At 42.9% G+C, this 13,061-nt stretch overlaps 1 protein-coding gene across 1 annotated transcript in view; it reads left to right on the top strand.

Moving 5' to 3' along the window:
• The window catches only part of thsd7ba (thrombospondin, type I, domain containing 7Ba), a 326,602-nt gene that overhangs the window by 176,137 nt on the left and 137,404 nt on the right, over positions 1–13,061 (top strand). Inside the window, exon 7 of the mRNA XM_061723024.1 lies at positions 11,119–11,350. Within this exon, the coding sequence (XP_061579008.1) occupies positions 11,119–11,350 (232 nt within the window). The remainder of the gene's footprint in view (positions 1–11,118; positions 11,351–13,061) is intronic.

A 13,061-nucleotide genomic window follows, 5' to 3' on the forward strand; every position in this document is an offset into this window, starting at 1 on the left:
ACGATCCACTGGGCGGTGCCCCTCACCCTTCTTCTCCTCTCCTCTTCCATTCCTCTCTTATCCTTTTCCATTTTTATTTATTATAAGTATCTCATAGCCATCATTTTTGTCCATCGCTGCTTCCACATGCCTGTATAGATGTCTGCTGTGTGCTGACGTCAGGCAGGAGGGTCCCCCCTTATGAGCCTGTTCGTGCTCAAGGTTTCTTCCCTCCTAAAGGGGAGTTGTTCCTTGCCACTGTTTGGCTTAAGGTTTTTCTCCCACTAGGGGAGTTTTCACCTGCCATTGTTTATGTAATAATTGCTCAGGGTTCATGTTCTGCTACGTTCTTTGGTCGTGTCAATTTTTCTCTATGCCTGTAAGTGCTGATACGGAAAGAAGAATCACAGCCATGGAAATGAGGTGCTATAGAAGACTACTTGGTATCTCATATAAAGATCATATCACAAATTAAGAAGTGAGAGGAAGAATCGAAAATGCCATTGGACCACATGTTGACCTTCTGACGGTCGTTCGACAACGGAAACTGAGGTGGTATGGGCACACTACTCGCTCATCTGGCCTTGCCAAGACCATCATGCAGGGTACCGTAAATGGGGGCAGAAGGAGAGGGAGGCAGAAGAAACGCTGGGAAGATAACATAAAAGAATGGACGGGACTTGAGCTGAGCGACACCTTACAGAAAGCTGAAGATAGAGAGGAATGGGAAGCTGTGGTTCGGAGATCCGCTGCTGCGCCCCAACAGATTCTAATCTAAGGGACAGGACAGGACAGGACAGGACAGGACATGTTCTTGGTCTCTGGAAAGCGCCTAGAGACAACTTTTGTTGATTTAGACGCTATACAAATACAATTGAATTGAATTAAGCCACTTTACTTGAGTCGCGGAATACATGTAGCCTGTTGAAGAATATTACAAAGTCCAGTTCAGAAGTCCGCTGTGGGAATAGAGATTTTATTTAGCCGGCGTTCAGCAGACCGACACAGACACAGTGTCTCGTTCGGTGGGCTGACCTCGAGTGGTTTTGAAACAAGCTTCTTATACAAAAACAAACAACAGAATGCAGGAATACACGAATCAGGCGAGAGACAAAAAGTAATTTACAGTCGGATGTGACTCGGGCCAAATGTCATTATCAGACATTTGGCATGACTGTCACAGACCTCCAAATCACCCCATAGGGTGCTCTCGTGATTCAAATCTGTTTGAACCAACTTCCGAGGTGTCGGGACCTTCACGTGGGGTAGGAAGCTGGAGTCACAACAAAAGGTGTTGAGTCCAGTTGTCTGTTTGAGCCAACTTCCGAGGTGTCGGGACCTTCACGTGGGGTAGGAAGCTGGAGTCACAACAAAAGGTGTTGAGTCCAGTTGTCTGTTTGAGCCAACTTCCGAGGTGTCGGGACCTTCACATGGGGTAGGAAGCTGGAGTCACAACAAAGGTCTTGAGTCCAGTTCAAAGCCCTGTAGGGGGTAGGGGCTGGAGCTTCCCATGACAATGTGGCTCGACAATTCACAATTTTTTTTTTTTTCTTTTTTTCACTTAAGTACAGTCAATCCCAATTTTGAACAGAAAGTCTGAATTTTCCTCCTCCACTGACGGTAGAGGTGGAATTACAGTGGAGTACATGATTGTAGTAGTAGTTTGAGCCATACATATTTTGCAAGTGAACCTTAGACATGTAATCAGAAGCCAAATAACAATTAGGAGTACAAACCCCAATAAAGCAAATTCAAATATCAAGTAACCAACGTGTCCTAACTGTTCTCTAAACCAACCAAACAAACTAGTCGTGACAGGTGTATGTAATGTGTTAGCAATGTTTTTCAAGTGATCTGTTATTTCTGGGATGGTGGCATTGTGGTTAGGTATAAAGGTACAGCATTCAGTTTTAATCACAGCACAAGTTCCCCCTTGAGAAGCTAATAAGTAGTCCAATGCAGCACGATTTTGCAAGGCCATCATCCTTACAGCAGTCATCTCTTGTGAGAGCATAGACATGCCCTTTGCTGTGGTATTTGCTAAGTCTTCAACTGCATGAGATAGATCCCTTATCTGATCCAAAGCTGCCATGACTCCGTAATTTGGAACGAGGGCACCAAAAAATCTTGTCCATGGTGTTTGGGTGTGTGTGTACAATTCTCTTTTAACAATGCGAACTTTCGGTGGTACAGCGACGATTCTCATGGTTGGTACCACATGGCCCAGACCACATATACCAGACCAATCGTTTGGAAGATATTCGTAAGCCTTCATGCCACAAATCCAGTAAACACCTTTTGGTAGAGGTATGGAACAGCGATTAACCATTGTAGCAAGGTAGCTATAATCCTCAATGGAATCGGGCAGTGGATTTTTGGGCTTGTTCCAGGCTTAACAAGCGGTTCTTCAGAAGGAGAGCATGTGGAGTCACATCTCGATGCTACACCATAATTGTCTCGCTTGTGGGGGTCTGCGGGGCCTGCGCTGCTCCTCTGCTCCTCCGCTCCTCCACCAGTCGTGGAGGTCCTGGGTGTTGGAGCTGGGCTTTCCCTGCCCGCGTTGCTCCCCTCAATGGCTCCAACGAGGCGCCACAAAAAGAAGAAGGAATCGGCCGGTCTCCGGTGCATGGTCGAGGAGCTGTGCTCCCGCAGTGGGACGCGTGGAACCAGGCCAGCTCCCCCCACCCTTGAGTGTCGGTGGTGCAGGACGTGCTGAGCCCTGGACCAGCGAGGCCCTCTCCGACACAAACCCAGTCTCCGGGTTGTGGCATGGTTTGCCACTAGGAAGAGACTGGACAGCTTTTACTTTTCTGTGGATTGACTGAACAGCAGAAGTTTAGAGTACAACAGAATTATATCATGGATTCATCCATGGCATGGAAGTCCATCTTCTTCATATATACAGAACTGAATTGCTTGGTATGGTCATAGGTCTACCCATAATCCTTTCATGAGGCGTGAGTTTTGTGTTAACAGGTGTCAACATTGTCCATTTAAGTCCAGTTTAAAATTCTCTGCACATACAAAAACATTTTCATACATGAACATTTTCATACAAGAATAATTTCATATCCCTCACATAATGTCTATTTGCAGAGCTTCAAAAAAAAGTCACGGTGGGGACAAGTGTTGCAATATTTTTATAGGATGCAAATCTTGGCGCTTATCAGTCTTTCAACACTATCTGACACATTCCCCCTTTTGCTCATCTGTGATTGCTAACTGTGATCAGCTATTCACGGGTACAAGGATGTGGGTGCAACAACGCGGCCGTCGTTGCTGACCCATAATTATTTACATTTTTACAACCATGGGAATGCTACAATCCGTTTTTTTCTTCACCTCAGTAGTCTTCTTGTAGGAGGGCTACATCATTAGGAGAAACCAGGTCGTTAGCGGGTATAGAAGGGCAAAGTTTTACATAGACAGATAAGCCAAATTTGGCAGTTTCTTTTGCTGCATGGTCAGCTGAAGCATTGCCTAGTGAAAACAGGGTTGGACTGGGTGTGGGCTTCACATTTAACAAAGCAATAGATGAAGGTAGTTGACAGGCTTGTAACAGTTCACCAATCAATTAACCACATTTATCTCCGAGGATGAGATAAATCCTCGGTTCGCCCACAATATATAAAATCTATAAAATACAATATACACAACCAAAAGCATATCTGGAATCTGTATAGATTGTAACAGTTTTACCTTTTGATCAGTATATATAGTTTCATCTACTTGGGTGGAGCTGGAGGAGGAGGGCGCTTTCAACAATTAAGAATTATCACAAATTGTATAACCTGCGTATGGTATTCCATTTTTATAAGCAGAGCCGTCAGTGAGGAAAACAGGAAAGGTCAGGACGAGTGTTAAAGACAGAGGTGTCAAAAGTATTCACATTCATTACTCAGGTAGAAGTATAGATATTAGAGTTCAAAAATACTCCTGTAGAAGTTGAAGTATCAACTCAAAATGTTTTATTTATTTTTTTTCTCAAGTAAAAGTAATATAAGCGGGGAAAAACCATTAAGGCTAAAAGCCATTGAAAATGAATGCATCTTAGTATAATGCAAATATATTAAAGAACCATATATGTGCATTATTGAGCATTAACATGTGTTTCAGAGACCAGACACGTACAAACCAAATATGTTTATACTTCTCATCCAACCACAACCAAATTCACTCTATCCGGATGGCACAATTTAACTGGATAGTTTTTTTAAAGGCCGAAATGAAATAGAGTAAGGCTGTTTTTAAAACGTAAGGAGTAAAAAGTAAAGATAATTGCGTGAAAATGTAAGGAGTAAAAGTAAAAACCGTCTGAAAAATAATTACTCCAGTGAAGCATACACAACCAAAAGTTCTACTTAAGTAAGGTAATGAGGTATTTGTACTTCGTTACTTGACACCTCTAGTTAGAGATTAGTTATACATGCATTCAGAGACGTTATAGTAGGCCACAGACAGATTTCCATGCACTTACACGATGAAGTTACCATAGGCAGGATAAGATTATGTAAATTGGGATGCTCTGATTTGGCTCACCACAATGGGAGCCGATCATTGGCTGGTTCCTCTGCGCCTCCTCTCAGCGCTCAACCTGTGTAGGAAACACTTTTGAAAAAGACATTAGTATTTTCATACATTTCAGATTCTTTTTTTTGCGTTATCCAGCCCTACTCTTTGTTGAGGGCAATTAGCAAATATATATTTTGCATGTACCCTGGAGGGAATCCATCAATCTGATCTCGTGACAGACCACAATTCTCTTTTGCTGTCAACATTATTTTAGCATAAAGTTCCCTGGGATTGTCATCTACTTCCCTTTGAACTGTTAAGGCAATGAATATTATAAAAGGTCTGAGCTTGCTCGGTGTGATTTTGGCAACAGCTGTGGGATTAAAGGGAATTCTACAAGCATCAAGTACTTTGCGCATCAAGTACTTTACTTTTCAAATTATGTGGCAAAGTTAGTTTAACAGCTGTTTCCTCTAGCCATTTTTGTTTATTCATTTAAAATCTCTTACTATTATTTGGCTCCAAATTTTGTAGGCAACAGATCTTGGATTTTTGTAAAATCCAGTCGTCATCAGAAGTGTCATCGTCATTTGATTCTTTAATCAGTTTCACCGGATAAAGGTTTTGATTTTATCATTTAACTGGTTCTCTAATTTCATTTTTGTCTGCGTTGTGTTTTTAAATCCTTCCTTAGTAGAGCCATCAGCTTTTTATTTTGATCAGTAGCGAAGTAGCGAAGCTACTTGGGATTCTGCATTACGGCGTCTACTTTCATCCCTCCAAAAATCTGAGGGAGTTTGAAGTGCTTTTTAGTTATTTTAACAATATTTAATACTAACTAAGTAACAAACAAAACTAACAAATAAAACTATCGGTACCGTGATTACCATACATGTATTTAAAGAACTGAAAAACTTCCCAAAAACTTTCCAACTATCAGTCTACTTGAGCATACAAATCATTCCTGTTGATGCAAAGAAGAGCGAGTCGATTCTTGCAGAAATGAAATATACCCCATTTGGGAGAGCGTGTCATCCCCACTTATAAAATTAAAAAAAAAAAAACAGTTCCTCTACATACAGTATGTCTATTTCTCACAAATATATCAGTGTTCCAACACTTACGGATCCCATGTCCTGCATATGCATAAGAATAGTCCCCCTGGACTATCTTTTTATTGGTACACAGACCAACCATGGCGCTCTTGGCCATTTCTCTCTTTAATGTTACCCGAGATATGAAACCTTTTTTTTAACAGAGCGAGTCAGATTCTTAAGGCAGGAGAAGCAGAACATTCTCACAACACAATCAAATTCAAGTGTTATGAAATTGCCAGCATTCCTAAAAACATCTCTACAATAACGTTCCCAATAACACAAAATAAAAAAAAATAACCCTCACAACCACACAGCGGACTTACCTAAATTTCAGGATAACGTCAACTTTCTCTGGCACTCCAGTTCACAGACTTTCGACAACAGCCCAGAAACAATCATTTGGGATTTTGAAAATGGACCCCTTACCTCTGATTTAATTTAGATAGAAGTCGCTGGTTGTGTCGTTGGTCTGTAAAAAGGAGTTACCATTGAAAGTCTATTGTTATCCGGGTCACAAGCACCAAATTGTTGAAGAATATTACAAAGTCCAGTTCAGAAGTCCGCTGTGGGAATAGAGATTTTATTTAGCCGGCGTTCAGCAGACTGACACAGACACAGTGTCTCGTTCGGTGGGCTGACCTCGAGTGGTTTTGAAACAAGCTTCTTATACAAAAACAAACAACAGAATGCAGGAATACACGAATCAGGCGAGAGACAAAAAGTAATTTACAGTCGGATGTGACTCGGGCCAAATGTCATTATCAGACATTTGGCATGACTGTCACAGACCTCCAAATCACCCCATAGGGTGCTCTCGTGATTCAAATCTGTTTGAACCAACTTCCGAGGTGTCGGGACCTTCACGTGGGGTAGGAAGCTGGAGTCACAACAAAAGGTGTTGAGTCCAGTTGTCTGTTTGAGCCAACTTCCGAGGTGTCGGGACCTTCACGTGGGGTAGGAAGCTGGAGTCACAACAAAAGGTGTTGAGTCCAGTTGTCTGTTTGAGCCAACTTCCGAGGTGTCAGGACCTTCACGTGGGGTAGGAAGCTGGAGTCACAACAAAGGTCTTGAGTCCAGTTCAAAGCCCTGTAGGGGGTAGGGGCTGGAGCTTCCCATGACAATGTGGCTTGACAAGCCTTAAGGATGAATTATGGTTCTGCGTTAAATCAACGCAGAGTCTACGCCGTAGACGCGGCTACGCGGGAGTCTCTCCGTAGCCTACGCAGTAGCCTGACGTGCGCCTCCCAAAAAGGTGGGGGGGGGGGGTGCAAGCAGGCGGAAGCAGCAACAGCAGACATCTACGTAGGCAGGTGGAAGCAGCGACGGGATGACCGGGGATGGGGGGGGGGGGGGGGGGGGGGACACAGGCCAGAACGCAGCTCCCGAGGCTCCAGCCTGCAAACATGCACAAAAGAGAAAATAGGGGGCCGGCACAAGAAACTACAGGAACAGTTGTCCTTATCTCTTTGATTCACTGTGACCGTGAAAAACCAGAAGCTAAACAAAGTATCAACTAGCGCTCTGGGGGGGTATTGCACCGCGGCGAAATGGAGTGACGGAGAAGTCCGAAGGGTTCACGACAGCATCACGGCAACGGCGTAGGCTCTGCATTGGTTTAATGCAGTTTTTTTGTTTTTTCTACCTTGTCTGCACACATATTAATGATTGATACCATGACGGTAGAAACCAAAGGTATATGTGCATTATTACTATATTTAATATATATACATATATACGCATACATATGCATTCACATACATAAATATACACATACAAACCCAGTGATTTTTTTATTTTTGGGGGGGGGTGGGGCGGGGGTGACGACATCCACTGCCAATCCAGGAAGCAGGAACATACGGAGACACGCGTCAAGCACTGGAAATCTGCAACAAAAAGCCACAAACAAAACACGAAACCGGCACGGAGCCGACCAAAACACGAACAGCAATCGACCCAAATCTTGAGATCTGATCGCAGTCTGAGCTAAGCTACCGCTACCGCTACCTAACCCCAACGCCCTCGCCCTCCAGGCCAACGACCCCCACCCGGCAGGGGGCCAGCCTGCCAGGAGAGACAGAGCCGCCCCGGCCGCCGACGCGGGCAGGTGCACCCGCCCCCACGAAAGTGGCCCTCCAAGACCAGAGGGGCGCCCGGCCGCGGAGGCAGCGGGGGGGACCGGAGACGGGCCTGGAGAGAGGGAACCCCCCCAACAGGGCGACACCCGCGCAGGCCCAACAACGGAGGGCCCCAGACCCAGGCATCCCATTCATTCATCCATTCACCTATCCGATACCTATACTAATAATAAGATATACTATACATAATAATAATACCAATAATAATAATAATAATAATAATAACCATCTTTGTATAATATAATATTGATACATTATTACAGTTTTTCATTGTTTAAACACATTTCCTGATATACTACCTCACTTTCTCAAAACTCTAAACAAAAATTAAAAAACTCACACACAAAATGCAAAATCCTACACTTCTCTTGCAAAAGCACACTCTACCTTCAAAACAGTGTTAACTCTTCACTAAATGCTACTTCCTTCTCAAATGTCAAACACATACATCATTTGAGTAGACGTTTCTAAGCACCCACTGAACACTGATGTGCAGAATGGAAGACACTATAGTATGGATGGAAAACACTATATGAATGAATGAATGAATGCCTCAGTAGAATCATGCATTTGTATGTTCAGTGTTTCACCTTCAGCTGTTGGATGTAATTTATCACCATATAGTATTCTTATGTATAGGCTACTCAAATAGAAAACACACAATTCTTTACTGTAACAACAAATAATATTTTTACAGTACAGTATTTGGACTCAAAATGGGCAGTCCACTGGACATCACAGCAAGCTGTGGATAAAAACTTGACAGAAAATAGAAACAGAACAAAAGTATTAGGCTGCATCCTGCCTTTCATCCCTGGCTGGCCACAGGACCTCGTCCACGTCGATGTTCTCCCTGGCCAAGCAGCGGGGGAACAATCTCCTACAACGCCGCATGAAGCCTTGACAGGCCTCAGCAGTGACATCGCCACAAGTGTCCTCCGTGGCCTGCAGCAGTGGGATCCGTGTCTGAGGATTTCTCTCATATACCTTCCATCTCCAGGCAGAGAAAAACTCCTCAATTGGGTTGAGGAAGGGAAAGTATGGAGGGAGATATAGGACATCAACTTCTGGATGGACCGTGAACCAGTCACGGACCAGAGCAGCCCGGTGGAAACTGACATTGTCCCAGATAACAACGAACCTGACCACCTCTGTGTCCTCCATCTGGTCTGGCTGGACAATGATATTGTAGAGCTGGTCCAGGAATGCTAGAAGAAGTGCAGGGTTGTAGAGGCCAAGGGTGGCATGGTGATGGAGGACGCCGTGGTGATTGATGGCAGCACACATTGTTATGTTCCCTCCACGCTGGCCAGGGACCTCTGTGATGGCACGCTGGCCGATGATATTCCTCCCTCGGCGCCTTCTTTTTACAAGGTTGAACCCCGCTTCATCAATGAATATGAATTCAATGGCAAATTGCTGATTGCATATTGCACAACAGCCTTTGGAGTTTAGAAATGTGACTGACTGTGTGTTCTGTGTGATCAGCAAGAGAGGGAATTCAGGAAGAGTGTGCAGGGTATTGGGAATTGTGTGTAGTGTTGTGAGAAATGTGTGGTAGGGAATGGGAATTTGAGTTTAGAGCAGTAAATGTGCTTGGAGTTCAGCAGGATTGGTTCAGCCACCTGAAAAATTAGTTTCAGGTTGTGCACATTGTGTCTGATGTTCCAATAAATGTGTTTAAACAATTGTGAAAAACTGTAAGTTTTGTTGTCCTGCCAATGGAGGCTCAAATCCTCCATGGCAGGACCCTTCCACACCGCATTCTCACCGACACAGACACACAATCACGCACCGTTTCCCCCTCCCCGGGGGGGTCCAGCACCACCAGAAGGCACCCCAGGCTGCACGGTGAGCCCCGCCAGGCCCGGGTATCCCGACCCACCTATCCCAGGCCGGCGAGATGGGCCAACAGCCCATCTTAAAAACGAGTCAAGGCACACTACTTCACGCTGAGCTCTCAACTCAGAGCAGCTGTCTGGAGTTACCGACCAATCAGACATTCTGAAAATTGATTTTTTTGGTTGCCGGTTAAGGGTTATCGTACATTTATCCCTATCGAGGTAAAACTGCCCAATTTATGGTGATAATGATTTGAGATCATATCGCCCAGCCCTAGTCTCTGCCTCTTTTGCCACTACAACTGATATCAAAATGGATACATGAGGACCTGTTAAATTTAAGAGAACTCACTAACTTGCACATACCTTCTCCAATCTGACCCAAAATATATGCGCTAATGAGGCTTCCATTCTGAACAAGGGGATATGACAATTTTTGCCAAATTATGACCTGTAATTATGCTTTGCTTCATCAAATCTGCCTGAGATTTGTACTTAATGTGCATAAAACCGCCACATGTGTATGACATAAACTCTGTAAAAACTTCCCCCGTTTGATCCTGGGAGGTGAAATTCAAGGATCATATCCCTTTGACAAAGGCAATTTTTGGGGGCATGAGTGCGGGCTTAAAACTCTAAACTCAAATAGTCTAAATTATATGTACTCAAAGATGAAGTCAATATACTGCAGTCAGTGTACAGTGTTTATATTGTATGTGCTAACATTTCGGACTGTGACATATTTTTGGAATTTATTATCTTATATGATGTATTGAGAGTGTTTTGTCTTGTTGAATCACTTGTTGTTTCTATTACTGTTTGTCTGCTGGAATGCAAGACATTCCCGATCTGAGACTAAGCCCTTTGGCACAATATTTGAGAACAACTTAGAAGGACCACAGATACAAAGGTATTATATCTGTTGAGAGCCAAGAAAGAAGTACATCTGAAAAGCTCTTTTAGTAATAACTGACTGGTGCAGAGTTTCAGACTTATAAGTTGTGGTTGGGTAATTCATAATTGTAAGTCACGTCGTAAATGACCCACTCGTTCCCCTTTTAGGTCCTTAGGGTTAGAGTTCTTCAATCACTGTGCTTTGTTAACCTGGTAAACATAGGAGATGTTTTGGTCACATTAATCAAGGTATGAATGGTTGTTAAACCCCCCAGAGAGTAGATGCATGGCTTCATTGTAAGCGTTGGATTGCTGAAACTTCAGACCTCATCCTATTAATTTTTTTCTTCATTTTATCATCCACTTCTTTCACTCATTTCAGATGTTTTGGGAGAGGAGACGTGGGAGGAAAGAGGCAGGGACAGAAATGTTCATTCAATTCCAATATATAGCACTTGGTGGATCGATCGTGTTTTTCGTGAAAATCGCATGTTCTCAGGAAATACAGTTGGTTTGCTGGAATGTTACAAGTTTGGTTTGCTTAAAAGCACACAAAAAAATTGAACCATACTACTTAGGGATTTCATCTTTTAGATTAATTGTTGTTAACCTTAAATTAATTTGAGTGTTTCAAAGTCTGTCTTATATATTTACATCCAGAGGGGAAAGCTTGTCCACCAGCTACAACCTTGGAGGAATGGCGAATCTGCAATGACCATCCTTGCACAATATTCTACTGGGAGGCGTCCGCATGGGGTCCCTGTATGGAAGATACCTCCGCTGATTTATATGGAACAAGCTTCAACAATGGGACGTCTTCCTGTGCTGTTGGTGTACAGAGCCGTAAAATCAGCTGCGTGAAGATGCATGCTGGTCCTGTCACGAATAAAAGGTACATGGTATTAACTAGCGTCTAGAGACAACATCTGTTGTATTAGACGCTATATAAATAAAATTGAATTGAATTGAACTATGTAATGCAGCCTTTTTTCGTCATTGCATGCTATGCATTGTTGTCACATTTCATATGCTCAAAATGTTTCACACCTATCTATCTATCTATCTATCTATCTATCTATCTATCTATCTATCTATCTATCTATCTATCTATCTATCTATCTATCTATCTATCTATCTATCTATCTATCTATCTATCTATCTATCTATCTATCTATCTATCTATCTATCTATCTATCTATCTATCTATCTATCTATCTATCTACTTACTTACTTGCTGGCCACTTTATTAGGTACACTTGTCTAACAGATTGTTAATGCAAAATTCTAATCAGCCAATCACATGGCAGAAACTCAATGCATTTAGGCATGTAGACATGGTCCAGATGATCTGCTGCAGCTCAAACCGAGCATAAGAATGGGGACGAAAAGTGATTTAAGTGACTTTGAACGTGGCATGGTTGTTGGTGCCAGACAAGCTGGTCTCAGTATTTCAGAAACTGCTGATCTACTGGGATTTTCACGTACAATCATCTCTAGGGTTTACAGAAAATGATCTTGAAAAGATATGAGAAAATATCCAGTGAACGCCAGTTCTGTGGGCGCAAATGCCGTTTTGATGCCAGAGGTCAGAGGAGAACAGCCAGCTGATAGAAAGGGAACAGTAACTTAAAAAACCACTCGTTACAACCAAGATATGCAGAACAGCAAATCCAACCTTTAGGTGGATTTGCTACAGCAGCAGAAGACCACATCGGGTACCACTCCTGTCAGCTAAGAACAGGAAACTGAGCCTACAATTCGCACAGGCTCTCCATAATTGGACAACAGATGATTGGAAAAATGTTGCCTGGTCTGATGAGTCTCCATTTCTGCTGCCACATTTGGATTACAGGGTCAGAATTTGGCGTCAACAACATGAAAGCATGGATCCTGCCTTGTATCAACGGTTCAGGCTGCTGGTGGTGGTGGTGTAATGGTGTGGGGGATACTTTACTGGTAAACTTTGGGCCCATTAGAACGAATTGAGCATCATGTCAACGCCACTACCTACCTGAGTGTTGTTGCTGACTATGTCCATCCCTTTATGACCACAGTGTACCCATCTACTGATGGGTACTACCAGTCAGACTGCAATTATTCAGTCTGACTATTTAAAGGGTGAAAGGTATATATATATATATATAGAGAGAGAGAGAGAGAGAGAGAGAGAGAGAGAGAGAGAGAGAGAGAGAGAGAGAGAGAGAGAGAGAGAGAGAGAGAGAGAGAGAGAGAGAGAGAGAGAGAGAGAGAGAGAGAGATACTATTGATTAGGGAGGGTAATCCTTTAGGATTGGGGCTGTTTTCCGTACCGTTACATTCCAGAAAATTGAATTATGGCTGAAGGGTTAGAGTTGTAATTAGGTTCCTGTTATTTGAAAATCCAATCTCATTTTTCTAAATTGCTTTGTTTGAAGATGTAGCGTATTACTGTACTATTCAAAGATTATCAAGGAAAGTTTTACCTAAATGATCTCCCAGGACTTTTATGCAGGTCTACCGTTATGCTTTTTGTCTACGCCTTTAATATCTGTCTTTATTGGGTAAAACAAAGATTCATATTGCTTCTGTTCATCCATTATTCTCCTCTTTCCCTAATAAGATAT

Source organism: Cololabis saira, chromosome 6 (genome assembly GCF_033807715.1).
Source record: "Cololabis saira isolate AMF1-May2022 chromosome 6, fColSai1.1, whole genome shotgun sequence".
NCBI classification, from domain to species: Eukaryota; Metazoa; Chordata; class Actinopteri; order Beloniformes; family Belonidae; genus Cololabis; species Cololabis saira.